This window comes from Nesoenas mayeri, assembly GCF_963082525.1.
Source record: "Nesoenas mayeri genome assembly, chromosome: 2".
Classification (NCBI taxonomy): domain Eukaryota; kingdom Metazoa; phylum Chordata; class Aves; order Columbiformes; family Columbidae; genus Nesoenas; species Nesoenas mayeri.
In genome coordinates this window covers 48791994-48810240 of record NC_137543.1, presented here as the reverse complement: position 1 = coordinate 48810240, position 18247 = coordinate 48791994, and the positions used below count along the sequence as shown (strand labels likewise).

Here is an 18247-nt window from a genome sequence, read left to right as displayed (position 1 = left end):
TTTAGTTTACACAAATTAGCACAGAAATGTGTATTTGAAGCACTGAAAACAGATATGCCTTCTTTTCTTCTGATATCTCTTATTTGAGTTATTAAGTAACAGGAAAGCCTTTATATTCTTTGCATGACCTTGAGAGTCTGCTAACACTAAATGGTCAATAGTCAAACCCCAGGAGAATGTTTCACCAGATAGAGAATGACAAGAGGGAGCATGAAGTACAGTCAAACAGTTTGCAGCCTTATTGCAGTAGGCTTCCACATTCAATTTCAGCATATTTACTCCCAGGAAGGAATGAAGTTAATATATTTATACTGGAAATCACATGAGTGAAATCTGATGGGTTCATAGAATTATTATTTTTTAAACCTATTAAAGTATCATTTTTTCAGAGGTAGTTTGCAAGGCAACAGTGATGTACATGAGTGGAAACAATACTCCTTGCTTGACTGTGGATAAAACTCTAAAATACTGTTGGTGCTATTCCTGAACCTTGCAGAGAATGCTTAATGGATAAGATGTTCTAATTGGAGCTGACAACAGCCAATTAAGTGTCAGAAGAACAATCTGATAAGTAGGTCTTCATGTCTATAGGCATTTCCTGATATGTCTTAACTGTCAATCTGAATGTTAAACATCTCTTTCTTCATTTCATTATTGACTGATTTATTAAAGTAGAGTGCTTTCATCTTTTTTTTTGACTCTGGGATTGTTCCAGAAAGAAGGAGAGGAAAATAGTAGGAACAACTCTTAATTTGGAATAATAGATGGGGAATCCTAATTATAGCAAAGTCCTAATATGCCAACTGAGCAGGTGTATGGCTTGGTGATACCACTGTCATGCAGCTGCTCATACCATACCTGTTAAGAAATGGTAGAAGCTCAGTTTAGAGGAGATCTGTTTCCTTAATAGGTGGAAGGATATCTGTGGACAGGTTAGCAGGCTGCTCTCTGCTTTCAGTGCTTCTTGCTAGTCATACAGAAGACAACACCTCACTGGATGGATCTCTTCCCTTCTTGTCCTCACCCCTGTCGATATCAATCACGTGAACTATGCCAGGCTTCAGGATCAGGTCATCGGTCTCTACGTGGCTCCTGTTATCATCCACCTCGATGTACTTCCCTTTGGACGGCTGGGTGGCCTTACTGAAGACATCTTTAAACCGGCGTTTGAGTTCAACATCTGGGCAATAGACGTACTCATAAAGAGCACCAGCAAGGACTGCTCCTATGATTGGTCCCACCCAATACACCTGTAAAAAGAGGTTGAAAAAATACAGGCACTAAGCTCTAAAGCAAATAAAGAAGCCAGAGTCTCAGGAAAAAACATGTTGCTACAAACTTCACCCAGAAAACTATCTGAAAATACCCTAGCCCAATTGTTCAAGCCAATTCTGCTTTCCAGAAATGCATGGTCACACTGTTTTCATGAACTGGGATGAAATCTACTATCATACCAGGTTATGATGCAGAGACATGTAACTACACTAGGTTTCACATGCAGTGACCTGGAACTCAGCAATTAAGTGACTGCTCTAAAATCACATATGAAGTTGGTCAGAAGGCAGTATCTTAGGCATTTAATGGCAACAGTCCTTTGCCACTTTTTTATTTATTTTATTTCTGCCTACTCCCAGTCTCTCTCTCACACACATATTTAAGCCCCTTCAGAAGTTCTCCCTAGTCACCGTGAATCTAGTCATCTAAACCACCTCACATTTGTGGGTGCAGCTGTCCCCTAAAATCTCCTCTCATAAGAGTGTTTAGTGAGTTGCCAGGCAGTGGATCCTGCTGAGCAGAGGGACCTACGCGGACATGTCAGAGTGGTACAGTTACTACCTCCCTTATGCCTGAAAATTATTTCAGCCTATTTGTCTTTTTAACAACCTTCTCAAGAAGGCCAGCTGAATGGCAGAAAAAGCCAGGGATACCTCCCATGGATAGACACAGAGACATCCTCTCTGGCTGCCCTAGCCCTATCTTCTGTTAACAGAAAGAAGCTGGTGTGGTGGTTTGGTTTTTTTTTAGTCTCCCCCTTCTTTATGGGAGATTTAACTAATTTTTTTACACTTAGTCGCATAACAAAAAAGCACAGGTTCTTCATCATCCTTAGTTAGATCATAACCATAACATTTCTTGGGAAAAAAAAAAAAAAAAAGGCCACAGATCTAGGTAGAGTCATGTAAGATTTGTCAAACAGAGTTCTGTAGTCCCATACAACATATAGCTGCCCTGGCATAACTTTGTTTTTAAACTAGCAGGAGTAAGGTAACTGAGAAGCAGGCCCACATCTTTGAAAAGAAAGTTTCATCAAGTTTTAGTGATCCATCTCTTTACAAGAGGCCTCCTCTCATTTTTCATAACTTATTGTCAGCTGTAGACAACATATATGGACTATTTGCAAGATGACACACAAAATAAACACCAACACAGAAGACTGATTTTCTTCCTGTGTTCTCACCCAAGGTGACAAGGAACTTTTTAGGAAACAAAACCTTTCCTAGTGTACACACAAACAGTTCTATTCAGTATCTCAGACTCACATTTTGAAAATAAACCAAATTTGGCTTTTGATCCAGCAGAATCCAACAAGCTGAGTATTTAATTTTAATAAGCAAATACAACTGACAGATACAACTTTGGAGAGTACGTATCTATTTCAGCACAACAAGCAGCAATTCTGTAACATTAGTAGGTGCAGAAGCCCATGGGCTTCTGTCAACGGCATGCCAATGTCACTGCATTGAAGGAGAAGAAATGACCGTATTTCCAAGTGACCAGGACAGTAACTAAGCTTTCCCTACAAGTTGCTCCATGGTACATTTGTTTATTATTCACAGCTTTAGTTATAAATTACAGGCTCCATCAAAGTATGGATAATTAATCTCATGAAAAACTACTGCAGTTTTTCATAGGAACAAGCCATCCACTAATAACTGGGTAAATCTGCCTCAATAGGATAACTCTTGGGAACAAAGTTACACATGGTATTGTGTTTGCAGAATTGGAGCCTTAGGGCCTGAAGACAATGCTATTTCTGTTATTAGCTGCAGTGGGAGCAATGTGGGCTTCATACTTTAAAAAACAAGAAAATCCTTACATGCACTGTAACATGCAGTTCTTACAGTTAGCATTGGAAACTGTCCCTACAAGTGCTTTCTCTGTCTTTATTTAGGTAAGGCTGAGCTGCAATCCATCTCTCCCTTTCAAAATGTGAATTGGGTTTTAATAAGTTTAATAGTGGGATGCTATAGAAAATGACTGCATCATTCACAATCTGTTTATCAAATTGTTTCCTGCGCAAATACTCCTAGTTAAGCTGATACTTTCAAACTGAAGCAGGTAACATTTGGTGTGGTCTGCAAAGACCAGACTGTGACCCCTTCATCTCTCACTGTGGGCATTTGCCAGGCAGGTTCTCCTCCAGGAACCACATTACAGAGGGTCCACTCTCTCATTTTGTACATCTGCCCTGGTTTGCAGCAGAACCTGGTGAAACGTGAAGCCAACAGAATTACTCCCATAACTTCTCACCAGCGTGACCAGGAGGTTTGCAATCTGCCTCAGAGGATTTTTCTTACGAGCAGTTCAATTCTTTCAGTCTCGCTGGATTGCTCTTTTTGTTTTAAAATTTTTGTATGATTTCCTTTCTACCCCAGCTACTACCTCCACAAAACAGACTCTAAATAGAGAGAAGCTATTCCAAAGTTCTGCATACTGCACTCCAGTCCTAGGTGAGGAGCAGAATTATACCAAAGCTTGTGGCAGGTCAGCACCTGTCTTCCTCAGTGATGGTGTCTATGTGATGTACTGGGAAAAATAATTAAAAGCAAATGATATATGAAAAATCCTGATAGCTGTTTGCCACTATGGTGAATGAAGCATGAAAGCAGAGTTACCCATTGGTTTTCCCATCTCCCCATGATGACAGCAGGTCCAAATGATCGAGCTGGGTTCATACTGGCACCAGTGTAATTGATCTAAAGCAAAGACAAAATGTTATCTGTTTTTAAAATTTTGACAAAGTTTATTATATTTCTGCTAGCCCTTGTACTATGGGGATACCCTGGTTTTGCACAGCTTTGAAGCTTGATAGCAAGTATTATCACTCTCCTGAGTCTTATCACAAAATTAACTAAGTCATCACATAAACAGGCAGAAAACCTTTGATGCAACACCCTACCAAGCGGGTCCCTCCTGCTACTCCAGAGGGTTTTTGCATGGATCCATAAAGAATATAGCAGCTATATAGCTATAGAGCAGTTTCTATTTACCTCTGAAGTAGGCATAAAGGGACAAGGGGTCTATTTTTTTTTTTTAAAGAGAAGCCATTAACTTACAGCAAATAAATGTCCAATTGCAACAGAAAATCCAATTGCTAAAGCTACTGAACCAGTGACATCACTTCGCTTTGAATCACAGCTGGCAAAAATAGTAAAAACCAGCTGGAACGTAATTATCAGCTCCACCAGGAGTCCATGGCCAGCGGAAAGATCCCCATGTACCTGGAAGAAGGGAAAAAAAAACACCGGAGATGAAGCAAAGGTGATTTTGTAAATCAGAAAGCCACCACATACATTAATTGTATTTCAATGAAAGAAGTTTCTAAATAGTACACAATGAAAGAAAGCAATGAACTTTTAGGGTACACATTCTGCCCCCTACAAATGCTTTTCTCCGCTTCTCTTTTTATTAATTTTTATTTTTATTTTACTTTGAGGGCCATGGAAAATTATCGTTGGACTGAGAACAGAAGGCTTAACAGTAACACCCAACAAGAACTTCAAAGTTAGACCTCAGAAGTATAGTTTATTTTTACACAGGGATTTGCAAATGCTGCACTTCCCCTTCACCATTTTTTTTCTTGGGAGCACTGTAATTTACTATTCAATTATAAATTCATTAATTAGCCCTGACTTAATTAATTTAAATTTCAATTAAAAATTAAGCAGTGTGCGGCTCAAGTGCATTTTTAATAAGTCCTGCAACAGGGCTAACTGATGGCATTCCTTATTAGTCTAGAACAAAGCTGAAATCTAAGGCACAATCTATTTCAAAAGTATGTCATTTTAAATTGATGTTTTTTCAATCCTCATCATAATGGCATAGAATTAATTTCCCCTTTCCCAGCCCACATGAAAATGGCATTTTTCGCATATATTATTTAAATTCTGTATGCAAATGAACATTACCTGCTGTCATCAGATTTGGGAAAGTTCTAGGAAAGAGAACTCCTATAAAAAGAACTGCTATAGATATTATGCTTCATAAGCCTATCCTAAGGTGAGCTTTAAGCCCCGTCTAGATTTTATAAATAAATCAGCAAGCTCCTAAAAAATCTCTAGTTGAGCTCTCTGTATTCTCTGTGACACTGATTATATTTTCTTAGGCTCTAAGCTAGTCTCATTCAAGAGCTGGAGAAGGAGAGATTACCGCAGTGACTCCTAGGCCTCCCACCACGCTTGGTGGTGTGACGAGGTAGAGGATGCCTGCGCCCACGATGGCTCCCAGGCACTGAGCAAGAATGTAGAAGACGGACTTGGCAAGGCTGATCTTTCTGGTGCAGACCATTGCCACAGTCACAGCAGGGTTAATGTGGCCTCCGCTGATGTGTCCAAAGCACTGCACCATGGTTGCAATGCTGAGTCCGAAGCAGAGGGAGATAAGGACCATGTCTACAGGCAGGGGCTTCTCTGCTCCACCCCAGTTGATTGTGGAGCCGAGGCTGAGGAGAACAAAAATGAGCATGGCCAAGAATTCTGCCGAAACAGCTTTCCAGAAGGGCTGAGTCCAGACTCCTTTGAACGCCACCATGATGCTCTCGCACTTACACAGACGTCCACACTTACTGAAAAGGAAAACAAAGCTCCATCAGAAGTTGCCAAATAAGCCTTATGCTCTCCTGTTAGGGCATTGCTACCCAACAGACTTTGGAGAGAAAGCAGCAATGCTGAGTATCCGTGGACTGGGACAACCACAGATGTGCGCACTGTCAGAGCAGGCTGCCCTTAAAACATGACCAGCGCTTGAGTGCCTGCAGGAAACAAGGTGATCAATCACCCCCCGCACTAAGTCTGTCTGTATGGCCTCAGTTCACAAAAAGCAACCTCTTTATCTTTTGACACAAATGACTGTGGAAATGAGTGTATTTCTCTACACTAGCTGACTTCTGCCTGACTTAGAGTCTATACAGCCCTACTACTTCCAGTGGCCTGTTGACAATCATGCTCATTACACCAGTGGGTATCCTCTTTTTCTAAGCAAATCTGTACTTTTGACAAAGCAGGTACCATAATTCAATGAAAAGCAGTAGCTTAGTCAAACCTTAATGGTTTTGATAAGTGTAGTGTTGAGAGATTGCCCTGGGTGCTCTAACAGCAAGTCTGTTTGAACATTCACACAGACCAGTATTTCAATTCATGTTTATGCACAGAGCAGTTTCTTCACTGTGGATGCAGGGTAAAAACTTAATTCAGCCAGGGGAATAGATGCAATCCTAAATTCTGACCTTTAAATCAATCATGCAATCAATAAAGTTCTTTCTTTTGGGCTAAGGGTGCTGAGTAAACTGTGGAATAGAGCAGTATTTTTTGTATGTGTGGTGTGTAGAACTCTGTGCGACAAAGAAAGAAGTGTCTTGATTTTCCTCTCTGTCTGGAGATGCTATTTATTAGTCTACACTGCCTTCCTGATGAGTTACAATTTTGCTAGATGTTCAGATACCTATGAAAGTGGGTCACCAAAGAAAAGTTATTTGTGGTATTAATAAATTAGGAGAACAAGCCAAAAGGGAAGCATTTTAATGAGTTTCTAAGGAATGCCAACAAGATTCTTCTCTAAAAACAAAAGCAAAAAACCTCCAACCCCTCCAAAAAGTAGAAAACAAAAGAAAGAATATGCAGCTGCTACATTTGGGAACAGAATTTCAAGTGGAAGATGGATGAATTTATGCTCAGTTATCTAAGGTAACCGAGCTACAATGCATATTTAATACCACTTACATCAGAAAGAAGCATAAAAGGCATGTCTGCCCTTTTCAAGTTATTGCAAGCGGAATGGCCCATGAATTTCTTAACAGTTGCAGTGAATTAGGGAAAGGCAATTTAATCCTGTGACTGGAGCAAATAATTTGTTCCCCTGTCTCATTTCTTATGCTAATTTACTGTGTATTTTGGATAGGTCATCTGAACTCTCAGTTCTCTACACTCTCAGATGAGAATAAGAATTACTTTATCTCCGGCAAATGGCTGCTGTAAAGTTCTCGTGAAGGGATCTGAGAGGCTTGAGCTGGACTTCTTCTAGAGAACTGAAGCCAGAACCTCAAAAGAGAATTAAGTCATCCCCAAAATCTTCTGATTTTGGGTCAAACTCCAGACAAACATAAAGATGTTTTTATAAGATCTCATATTAACTGCCAGTTAATGACCAACTATCTAGACTAGACTTTTTGTTCAAAATGACTCCAAAATCATTGCTTCTGCCAATGCTGAAGCTCACAGGTATTTGATTGTCCTTTACACTTGAACCCTGTGCCCAGATTCTCACTGAAACCTAAAGGCTTACTTCTAACACCCTTGATACTTCCTCACTAATAGTTATTTTAGTGCCCTGGGTAGGACACAGGTGCTTTAGCCGTAATAAGAAAAGCTCATTTTCCCAGGGCGTGTCCCAGATGAACATTTAATATAGGGATGAAGCATATCCTGAAGGCCATGAAAAAGAAACCTAGATGCATAGACACAGGCAGCTAGGCAAAATGCAAGCCCTGGTGTTATATTCCAGACTTCTGCAAAATTTACAACCATCAAGGGCATTATTGAGGGGAATCTAGGTTTTTGAAGAGAAAGAGGAAAGAGGGGTATGATGACTCCTGACTTATTTTTTCGAGTGTATATGATTACTTATATCTTTCTGTATCCAAAGAATTATGAGATCTACAAATTAACTAAATTCCTTCATTCCATAGAAGTGGACAGAAAAAGGGTGTTTGCATTGGATATCAAAACTGTGCAGTTAGCCTCCTTCTAGTTGTGGAATATCTTGGAAGAACATATTAAGAGTGATCGTGTGTGTGTGCACACATATGCAAGAGAGACACAGGGAGGATATGAAAGATCACACCTTCTACTGAACTGCTGATGGGCCTCTCTAGAAAGAGGTTACCACTTCTGAAGGGCAGATCTCATACTGCTTCTCCAGCTGAGACTACGTGCCATCAATTCTGTCAATTTTATTTACAGCCCTGAAAACCCTGAATTGCCGCATGCAAGCCTGAAGCATCATAAATCAAACACAGAAGCTTGCTCATCAACATAAAGAAAGTTTCTGTTCTTCTAAAACAGCATGCTACATGGAAAAAAAAATCAAAATGGTAGAACTACACTGTCAGCCACACTTTGATAGTGATCTAGACATCTATTTTTAATGCACACATGTTTTTCTGAAGCAGTCTGTTTCTATAATTTCAACACCCAGCAAAATGCCCAACTATCACGGCCAAATTTTTCTTTCAAACTGCATACCTTTCTTCCCCACAGCAAAAAAAAAAAAGCCTCTACAAATGTTAATAAAAGCCTAACACTGTGTTCAAGCCCTGAGTCCAGGTTTTTACTTTTTACTTTACAAACACTATCAGAAACTTAGAAATCAACACCATCGCCAATGTTCACTATATTTTCAGCATGCAGTTAATTTAAAGTCTTGAGATGAGAGTGACGGCTGTGCCAAGTCTGAAACCAAAATATGACTTTCCAGCAGCTAAGGTTTGTCATCAAAGTTTCAAAACAAATTTTTGGAGTAGTTGCAGTTCATCATTGCCTTAGGTAAACACAAAATACAACCTACAACAGAAAGACACTCTCATGTTATGGTCACACATTAATTTCATCTGGCCAAACTTTAAATTTTCTGGTCTGGACTACAAGATTACACAGTAGACTGCGCCTGATAAGATGTAAGGTGGCTTTTAACAGGGTCACATTGCCATCAGGGCTGCAGGCGTGATTATAACTTCAAAGCCGTAATGATATAAATAATAACAAAAGCTTCAGTGCAAAAGTCAAATAGTATTTTAAAAATTCTTCTTTTTCTAACTAATCTCATTTGAAGGATAAACCAGCCTGGACATGGGCTTGTAGCCCGTCACTCCACACAACACCGCTGTCACACAGAAGCTTTGTGCATGCGGCAGCTATTTACAGTGGCATCTTTGCAGCAAACTCACTTCCCAACCTGTGCTTGCACAGGGGGCTGGAGCTCAAATGGACCCACTTGCCAGCTTGGGGCAAGAAAGGTACAGGCTACTGTTACAAAACAAATGCATGATCACAGGGCTTTGCTTATAACCATTTTGCCTCATCTTCCAATACAATGTTGAATAAGCTACTGACATGGATCTCCAGAGGAGGTGGGAAGGGGAGGCTTGGGAGCCCAGTACTGCAGCTTTTTGGCTGTGTGGAGCTGGGATTTCTGCACAGATGCCTCTCACAAGTGACAAATAAAACCAAGTTTTAGGGTGTGGAAAAGGAGAGGGGTCTGAGACCTCTTGGCCCCCTTGGCACCTGCAATGTTAAAACCCAAGGACGACTGAAAGGCTTCGTTAGTGCCCACGGGCAGGGGGACCGGTGAGGCTGCCAGATGCCCTGGGAGCCACCCCTGGGTGCCAAACGCCGGGGAAACCAACTCGCAGCACCCCTGAGCCTCCCGCCGGCGCCGCAAGGGCGTCCCGGCTGCGCACTCCTCCCTGGGCGGAATAACCTGCGGGGATCCCCCGAGCGCGGAGCAGGGTCGCCCCTCCCGCAAGCGCGCACCCCCCTCCCCTCCTCTCGAAGTTTTCCCAAAAAGTTATCTTCGGTTTGGGTGGGCCGCCCCCTTCCTCTTCCCTTCCCTCCCTCCGTCCGCACCCCGCGGAGCGCCACCGCGCACTCACCCGCGGCGCGGAGCGGCCGCTCCGTCGCTCATGCCTCCCCGGCGGGCGCGGAGCCGCAGCAGCGCGGGTGAGCGGCGCTCGGCGGGGTGGGCTCAGGGCGTGGGGCCGGAGGGTGGCACCGCTCCCAAACCATGCGGCTGGCCAGCGCCGCGCTCCCCTACCTGCTGCTGCCTGCGGGCCAAGGGTGCTGCAGAAAGCGCCTCCGGAGCACCGGCTGCCGGGCATTTGCGATCATGTGAATATGCAGATGAATTCAGGGGGGTTCGCGACTACTTGTTAAAAAAGAAGCCAGGGCCGAAGCGAGCCCACTGTGCTTCTGCAGCGGGGAGTGCACAGCATTGGGGAGGACTCAAAGGTTTTCTGCTCTGCCACACGCTGTACTGAAGCAAAAAAAGTCTAAGCGACTTTGCAGTCCATCTAAAATGCCTATTAGTACCTTACTAGGATTCTCCTTGTTACAAGAGACGCAAAGTTTTTTTATTTATTGGAAGTTGCTAAATTCAACAAAGTTTAGCCTAGTGTGGAATGCCAATGAAGGCCACTGAAAAGAGCTGCTGAATTTAGACTAAGATGCTGTTGAGGAAATTCAGGTAGTTGCCACCTTCAGAAGAGCCCAATGACTCCACAGCATGAAAAAGCTCCAATGAAAAAACAGCCCCTCACATAATAATAATAATAAAAAAACTTGCCTAAGTTTCCAGGCACAATTCTTTTGTTATAGAATGCATGATAACTGTTGCTTGAAGAAGACAGGGGTGAAACTGGAACAAAGTATCTAGAAAATCCTTTTTTTCCAGTGGCTTACACTTTTGCATGCAGTAAAAAAATCTGTGCATAAGCAATATAGAAAAAATTTTAAGGGATGTGTTCAAATGTAGAACACAGTTAAAATATCATGCACAAAGAAACTACATCTACTGTAATGCATCCATGCAGCAATAGGGAAAGAATAATTTGGCATGATGATCAGCCAGCCTGTACAGGACACACTATAACAGATAGTTTTTCTAAATATTAGAAAACAGTGCAAGATCTGACTAACTACTTTGGGTATGGAAAACATAGGCAGAAAATCTTCTCTTAACTTCTGCTGAGAGATTGTAAGTAATAGTTTACACCAGTGAAAAGCAAGTATAACGCTATCAATTCAGGATGCCCTGGGCAAGCTGGTGCACACAGCAATAAAGTCATGCCTGTGTGTTAAATACTTACTGACCATGGTTTATGATAAATGCAGGTGATCATAAAGAAAAGATGTAGGTGTTTCTCTCATGTTTGCCCACTATTCTCCTAAAGTGATGCCATAAAGGATACCAAGAGACATAAACAATTTATGGCAAAAGAAAAACAACTGTTTGGACGTTTGCCTTTCTTGTTTTCAAGCTTCACTTCACTTTCTTATGTCTTGAGCTTAGTTAAGTGGGGATACAGTCATTATTACACAACTCTGCTCTTTCAATTGGTGCATTTGGTTTTTCAGTCTATGCCCTTCACAACCCACTGCAACAATTCCAGAAACTTCAAGTCCCAACACTGTCTTATTGACCCATAAGCCCATCATGTACTTCATATACTCACAGACCAACTTTTTCTGTCAATGCTGTAAGAGGAATTCCTCACAGTGAAAGGATTTCAATGAGGATATTCTTCTGCATAAGTTTTTTTTACCCCTTTCCCCCATGCTAAGAATTGCTGTATGAAAAGCTCCTTTTTAGTACTCTGTTTCAAGCACCTGTGGCTTCCCTTGATGTGGCTTGAACGTGCCACACCTTTTTCCCACCTGCATTTGGTGAAGTCATTATCTGATTATTTCAGCCCTTTACTCCACAGCTACTTCTATCATACAAGTCCTTTCTGCTGTTGTTCTAGGAGCTACAAAAGTCACCTGTAGAAACCTCAAATTTCTTTCCAGTTTTCGAGCTGGCTGTTTCAAATCAGGGCTGAGTTTGCTTTCATAGCTTTGCCCTGACAATGTATTTGTTGTTTGGCACCTTGAAGACTCTGCTCCTGCAGCCCATTTGTTTGTTCACAAACAAAACGCCCTTAGCAAAACCAATTGCTTTTCCTTTTTTTTTTTTTTTTTTTTTTTTTCCAGATAGCGTATATCTGCTCTTTTTGATCTGCAGAGCAGATCACTGCCAAATGGAGAAGCCAGAACATTAATAGCTTCTGTCACTGCTACCATTCTTATTGCGATAGATCTTCTGGAGGATTAGACAAAGGCTGTAGCCACATAAACAGAGAAAGGCAATGCTTCAGGCACAAACCTTGAGCAAACTGCTCTGTGCCAGCTCTAATCAAACAAACAATGTTCTGTTGAAAGCACAGAAGGCAAGGAAGACACCCCTTGAGATAGCACTGAAAAACAGGTGAAAGCTGCCCCAGTTTGTCCAGGCATAAATCTGACAATATTGGGAGGAAGTCGAGCCCACATAGATTCTGTGCTCAACAGTGCTGAGGAAATAACTTACAAAAGAATACATATGAAAAATTTTAAAATTATGTTAAAGCTCAATCCATATCTGAGAGGGGGAAAATGTGCAGTGGAATCTTGCTATGCCTCTGCTTCTCCTTCACTGAACACTAAATCTGAGTTTCTACAGGCATTTTTAGGGCATCATGAATTAAAGATCTCTGTAGGAATGTAAGCCATGATGAGAAGATGCTGCAACACGTAGGACATCCCTGTTCTGGACAAGGACTTCCCAGACAGTTGAAGCATGCTAGATCTGCGATTTCAGTTTGGCCTGTTATAGAGGAGAGGGCACACTGCCAAAATAAGAAAGGAATGTGCAAACAACTAATTCAAGCTAAAATAATATGAGGGAGAGAGGCATAAAAACTCCCAGCGCTAGATTCTGTCACCTCACTGAGTAGCAGTGTGGGAAGAGTCCCTTGGCTGCATCATGGATATCCATCCTGGGCAGTTCTGTCATACCGTGGGGCTTGTCAGACAAGACTGTAGTGGAAAGACCAAAATCCAGAATAATCACATAATTTAGAAGCACTCTGTGTTTTCTCAGTGCCTTAGTCCTTTTCCACTCATACCCAGCAGATCTGGACAGTTCTCCCTTATGCTGCTGTTGTTAAGCTCCTCAGCTTGCTCAGTTCCTCTCTCAGCACCACTTCAGGCTTTCAGATAAAAAAAAAAAACCAACAAAGCAATGAGACCTACATGCATGTGCTCTCTCCCTTCCCCTGTCTTTCTCTGGCTGTTCCTGCCCTTTCAAACAAATCTTGAATCCACCAGCCTGTTTCAAGTACAGCTGATGGTGAATCAGAAAGCCCAAAGCTCTTCAGGCTCCTGCCAGCCCCATGAGTGTGAGCGGCTGCAGGTAACCACAGTGAAAGTGATGCTTGCTGCTGCTGGCAGGAGAAGCTCCACGAGGATTTTCAGAAGAGCCTGAGTGATGGAGTGACTTAGCTGCTGTTTTCAAAGCTGTGCGGACTCCTAGGAGACTAAATTCCTTTCACCTTCTTTGGGTCCCGTCAACGAGAGCATTTGAGATCAGGCTGTAAGACTTTCAGAAACCATTGACGCTTGCAGAAACTCTCAGACTTTCTTTTCTGACTGACTGAAAGTTTAATTCTGTTGCCACTCATAAATCCCCCTCCCCTCACCAATTTATGGTTTATAAGTTTGGTTTAAGCTTTGTCTGCTAAAAGGATCTTACATAAAATACCGCTTACTGAAATGTGATCTTTGCACATTTCTGAAGTTTTAATTTTCCTGCGGTGTAATCTTGTTACACAGGTCATTCATTTTGTCACGGCTTGGTATCAGTCTGGTCCAGCTTTGGCTGCAGGGCTATGTTCTCCTGACATTTAGGGCAAGAATTCCCTGGGAAATCAGTCAAGAGATTTGACATTGCTGCTGGCCAAGCTCCAGTGGGTTTAGTTTTACTCTCCTTCTCTATTGTGGAATCTGTCTGTCCACAAGCTGCACATTGAGTTCCATGCTAGAGAGGGAGAACTGAAAGGAACAAAATGGCCATTCATTTGGGGGATTCATTTAGGCTTTTCAGAAAGGTTTTACAAGAAGCTGTGCACTTGGATGACTGCTGAGCTTCCTTAGCCCTGCTCTATTACCTCTCTCATGAGACAATTTGGATTGACTGCTTTTTCTTTGCTCTCTCCCCCCTCCTCAAAAGGCAGCAATTATGGTTGGAAAAGCAGAATCAAGATCTGGGTAGTACAGGAACCACCTGGATTCTTTTCATCTTTTAGAAATGGTGTAATTTCAACATGCCATGGACATGCCCTTCCTGCTACAAACTGCTGCAGCTTCTGTTGCAAAAAGCTGCATCAGTGGCAGAGATGGCCAGGATTTGATGAACTGGAGGGGAGGAGCAGGAAAGCAGTGCTGGGCACTCATGGTGGGTACAGGAGAGTCAGAGGAAGAACCCCAGGTCAACTGCAAATAGGGGAGAGAAGCATCTCTCTTGTGGAGGGGGGCAATGACATGCAGCAGCACAGGGCAGGGTGCAGGAGGCATGTGCTATGTAGTCTTAGCCAGTGGAGTCAAAGACATTTGTCTGACTTTGTTAGGTGAGACACTGAAATTTGGTTGAGCACTCACAGGCTTTATCATCCACAGAAAATGCAGTACTCCACTTCATATATACCACTGTTGCACACTAACACCCAGCCATGCTTTCCTTACTGAACTAACTCACTGTCCCTTATGGTGCCGCTACTGTTTTTAAGCTCCTCGGCTCCAAATGCTCAGCCCCTTCCCTTGTCACCACTTCCTACAGAAACAAAGCTCAGTCAAAGAATGATGGAGTTTTAGACTAGATGGCAACGCAACATTTTCTAGGTAACTTTATATATTGTAGACCATTACACTTTACCTCATGACACATTACATGCGTTTAATAACTTATATTTTGTTAAATATATTTTACAAAAAGCATTCTTGCTTGATTTGAAAACTCATGGGATAGAAAATCCACCCATCCCCTTGGCAGCTAATTCCCAAGGCTAATCATTTTTATCACCAAAAATGCTCTTTGTTTCTAAACTGAGTTTGTATGAATTTATCTGCCATATAGTAGTTATTATGCTGTTCTCTCCAAGACTAAAAAGCCTCTTGAATTTCTACTGTCTACCCATGAGGATACTTATATAAGGTGAGCAAGTCATCTCTTCATCATCCTTTTGATAAGCTAAGCAAACTGAGCTCTCCAAGACTCTCTCTCTAAAGAAATTTCTCTATTTTCTTTCAGCTCTTGTTTGTGCCTTCACAAATTTTACAAAATGCTTTTTAAAATGCATTTTTAATATAAGACTTCCAGCAGGCATATTCTGAAGTAAAAGCGTTTCTTGCTGTACACCTAGGAATCGAGTTAGGCCTTCTCACTGCAGCTTCGCACTGAGGAAGCATTCCTCCTTGCCTCTCCACAAGAATCCCTCAGTCCTTCTCGGAATACAGACCTCACTCTATAGGTAAGTGTCATGAGGATGCAGCCAGGCTCTTCTCTGTGACAACCAATGATAAGACAAGGGGCAATGGGTATAAAGTGGAGTCTCCTTCTCTGGAGACATTCAAAACTCGCTTGGACACATTCCTGTGTAACCTCATCCCGGCGTTCCTGCTCCGGCAGGGGGATTGGACTAGATGATCTTTTGAGGTCCCTTCCAATCCCTAACATTCTGTGACTCTGTGAAGTCTTGTTTCACTCCGAGACATGAAATTTTGCAGTCATTCTGCCTGATAGGGGTCATGCTGGAGAACGATCCAGTATTCTGTATTTGACCATTCTTTTCTCAGCCTTCTGATTTAAGTCATGTTCAAACTATACTGGCAATGATGCTATATTTACTTCCAGATTTGCTTACTGAGGAAAGCCCTAAAGCACATGAGGCCTCACAACGATCCCTTCAGATCCCTGTCAGCTGCTGCCATTACTACTCCCTTAACCACTTTCAGAGATCTGTCAGCCAGGTCTGAATCCCTTTACAGCTCCATGGCTAACAGACAGTGGTAATGCTTTAAACAAATGTCACTTGGTATTGTGGTAGAGTCTCTAGAAACACTTAAATGCATTGCTCTGTGCTCCTATCTTTGTCAGCCAATGTGTCATTTTAAAAATTAAATCTGTCCTGTGTTGTTGTTTTATTTTTCCTTTTTCCTTTTGTTTTTGTTTTTTGTTTGTTTTTGTTTGTTTTTGTTTTTGGCAAGGCTGAGGCTCAGTGGCATAGTATATTTGACATGTGCCCCAGTTCAAGCCATCTGCTGTATGTGATATAATGATAATATATATAATACTTAGATAGCTTCATAACCATAGGATTTATACACCTAGTGGAAATGTATGCCATGGATGTGCTTATGCAGCATGTTCTGAGACAGACAGTTTTGCTTCAGATCATTCAGGCTATCTTTGCAGATTACAATAGTAACTGTCTTCTTAATGCTATGTATTTTGTAGGGTTTTTCTTCCCTCTCAACATTAATACCTTATAAAAGCTAAAACCTCAGGCCATAGAAGTGAAGTTGTTGATCTTTTTTTCTATGCGAAGGTTCATCTTTCATTGAACTGAAAAGCAAGGTCTGACTATGAATATTTACAAGTTCAACCTCTTTCGTCCATGAGCTTCTAAAGAAAATCTGACAGCATGTTTTTCTTGACATCCTTTGTAGAATATTATTTTCATTTCTGACAGTTTTCTGTGTTAACAGCTTGAAAAAAAATAGATGAAGCCTAATAACTTGTGATACAGGTGCCACATTTTTACTGGACTAGGGGAAAGGCAATTGGAGTTATTCAGTCTCTTTTATGGTAGAAGCTCTACTGCTTTGGAGATTCTTGTGCTGGTTCAATAGTCAACAAAGATAGTGGAGGTTAATACAAAGAAACAAGCACCACTTGCTGTCATCTTCAGCTTTACTGACACCAGCTTATAGCTACTGCATGGATGGAGGGGTGGTTGATTGGTGAACATAAGAGAACTGATCAGTTCATAATGTTTTGTCTTCAGCTACTGAACACCAGTGACCATGTTCTGGGAGCATATGCAGCTGCAGAAAACACTCTTTCGAGGCCCATAGCTCTTGTCCAATATTCGCATGTACTGGCACCCCACAGGGTTGAAGAGTGAGTGGCAGATGCAATCTGCAAAGACTAGATGAAATCAAGAGCAGGGCCAGAGAGGTCCCCTGCTTTAGGCTACTTTCGCATCTCCTGTTTCTTTCTAAACAATGTTTTCTAATCTAACCTCCACAACTACCTTCCACGGGCACTTATAGATTGGCAAGCTGCTCTTTTGCAAAGCCAACTGAGAGGAAAAAAAGCTGCAAGATGTATGAATAATTAAAAACAATACCAAAAGACATTTATTCCAGAAGACTTTGGAGATAATAAATATTGTTTTTACTTGTTTGCAGACTTATGTATGCACAGCAACTAGTCTGAAACCTTCATGGCTTACGTCTTTAGACTCATCGGTCTTCTCTTTTCCTGCATCCATGCTTTGGACAGTCTGTAGACAGCCCTACTGTAAGTTGGTGTTTACAGTGGATTTTGTGAGTTTCATGGAGGGAACTATTTTTGTGAGGACAGGTATTGTATTAAATTAGTGTTTAAAAAGGAGGCAGATGTGGCTAATCATGCCTCTTCAGGGATACGAGCCAAAAATGTCTGATCCATGTTAAAAATAAATCTACCTTTGTAAGAACGCACACAGAGAAAGGGAGATTTCTGAGAGATCTGTGGTTTCATATGTCCCCTTTTGTATAAGTAAAACATCTACAATACCCATCTGATTTTCAGATTCACCCTGCACACTTGACTGACACGAGCACATTTTTCTTACCAGCAGCGTGGCAGAACCAACACGCCAGTGAAAGGGATTCTTTTCAGCTACACGCCTCACTGGCACTGTTATCGGTGAGGCTCCTGCTGCAATGTGGCTGGTCCTTGGGGTGTGGGAGGGGGCAGAAGACCACCCACCCTGGCCCTCAGTGTTGCAGGGTGGCATTTGCAGAATGGACTCTTTGAAAATGATTTCTGACTTGTAAACTGAACCTGTTTGGTGTGAAATGCACAGAAGGGTACTTCCATGCAGCCTCACAATGCAATTTTTGCTGTCCAGTTTCAGAAACTTTGTGATTCACCCTGATGCCAACTGCTTTGTCTCAAAGAGCTGATAGTGTACCTGAGAAATCGTAGATATTTCCAAGTTTCCAAGACTGTGAAGAGGCATAAAATGCATATGAAGTGTAGCAGTCTGCAGCCAGAAAACCACTTTTAAATTTTTATTATTCTATTCTATTCTATTCTATTCTATTCTATTCTATTCTATTCTATTCTATTCTAT

General features: G+C 41.7%; 1 protein-coding gene across 2 annotated transcripts; it reads right to left on the bottom strand.

The window, feature by feature from the left end:
• Positions 1 to 971: 971 nt before the first annotated feature.
• AQP4 (aquaporin 4) lies at positions 972 to 9957 on the bottom strand (the record flags this gene model as incomplete). 2 transcript variants are annotated; one of them, XM_080340249.1, is made up of 5 exons in its annotated part: positions 972 to 1250; positions 3897 to 3977; positions 4338 to 4502; positions 5431 to 5845; positions 9926 to 9957. In XM_080340249.1, 5 exons carry the CDS (start codon positions 9955 to 9957, stop codon positions 972 to 974), a joined length of 972 nt encoding a protein of 323 aa, XP_080196375.1. The 2 variants fall into 2 exon arrangements, with proteins under 2 accessions (XP_080196375.1, XP_080196376.1); XM_080340250.1 differs by lacking the exons at positions 3897 to 3977; positions 9926 to 9957 and having other exon boundaries at positions 5431 to 5838.
• Between the last annotated feature and the right edge of the window lie 8290 nt (positions 9958 to 18247).